The 1,159-nt window shown below is 51.6% G+C and overlaps 1 protein-coding gene across 2 annotated transcripts in view; it reads right to left on the bottom strand.

Moving 5' to 3' along the window:
- Window positions 1-1,153, bottom strand: part of c2cd2l (c2cd2 like) — a 20,989-nt gene extending 19,836 nt beyond the window's left edge. For both annotated transcript variants that reach the window (XM_008427695.2, XM_008427694.2), the window contains exons 1-2: window positions 1,089-1,153; window positions 541-1,000 (exon numbers count right to left, since the gene is read on the bottom strand). In XM_008427695.2, coding sequence (XP_008425917.1) covers window positions 541-1,000; window positions 1,089-1,120 — 492 coding nt within the window. In that variant the 5' untranslated portion in view covers window positions 1,121-1,153. The remainder of the gene's footprint in view (window positions 1-540; window positions 1,001-1,088) is intronic.
- Between the last annotated feature and the right edge of the window lie 6 nt (window positions 1,154-1,159).

Below are 1,159 nucleotides of genomic sequence, written 5' to 3' on the forward strand. Positions count from 1 at the left end.
AGGGGAAAAGGGGGAGCCTTTCTTTGCCCCTGTAAGTCCCCAGTGGAAACACCCGACTGTGAAGTCCAGACTTTTGATTCACACAGATCAAAGGAACTATTTGMGGAAAAGGACCTTTAGAAGCGCATGATAAGCCYCTAACAGTTTTCAGTCTGGCAGCTGTCCRAAGCACTGACCACCACGATTCTTTCACTTACGCAGCTTGTTTTGACACAAGCATCTGGAAAAAGGTGAGATGTGATTTTCTCTTTGTATAGCACACATCCATCTCGCACTATTTTTACTATGTGTGGGTGTTGCTGTGGCTACGCTGACTAGTCTCGCCTCTTTACTCTTTTGTGCATTGATTGAGAGCGGTTACGCAAGCCTCTACCCATCCATCCTCTCACCGATTAGAAACACTCAAACAAAAAACCTCCCACACCTCCCTCCCACGGGCTCATGAACTCCCGCTTAACTATTCACAAGTCTGTTTAATCGAGTAATCCCAGGTGCATCAGGGTATAAAAAAACCTTTACCTGCTTAGGCTCTCAACTCACCCCATGCCTACACGCTTGCTCGTTCAGAGCCTTCACCCAGGTTCTTTGCCAGTGCTCCCTGAAGGACCTAAAGGAGAACAGGGAGGTCAGCAGGCCTTTGACCCCGGCCTCAGAGGCAGCAGCTCCATCCTTGCCAGAGCGCAGCTTCATCAGCAGAAAGCCCCATACGCCTCCAGCCTGCATCTGTTGGGGCTGCGTGGAGAAGACATGCTGCTGCCGCTGCAGCCAGGCTGTCTCTCGGCCGCCTTGCTTGGCTGCCTTCCTGGATTTCCAGAGCCGCAGTACWGTCAGCGAGTACTGGAGCAGCCATCCCAGCACTATGAGCAAGGAGGCGAGGAAGAGAGCCACCAGACAGAGCCAGCTCAACTCCTGGAGCTCCATCAGCGTCTCCTGCAGCCTCTCATATCCTSTGGTCCAGGTGGAAAGATCAGAACTGAGAGCAGGTCGACTCACTTTTAGCCTGGAGATGAAAACACACAAACGCAACGATATTTTACAGGTTATAACAGAGGGATTCAACGTGCAACCCCCCCTGCACCCTCCCCAACTTTGATGTGGTTATTTTTGGGTCACCCAGCATGTTTCCGAGGCACTGCAGAAGCCGCTGTAATGAAAACTG

The sequence above is a fragment of the Poecilia reticulata genome, linkage group LG14, assembly GCF_000633615.1.
Source record: "Poecilia reticulata strain Guanapo linkage group LG14, Guppy_female_1.0+MT, whole genome shotgun sequence".
Taxonomy (NCBI): domain Eukaryota; kingdom Metazoa; phylum Chordata; class Actinopteri; order Cyprinodontiformes; family Poeciliidae; genus Poecilia; species Poecilia reticulata.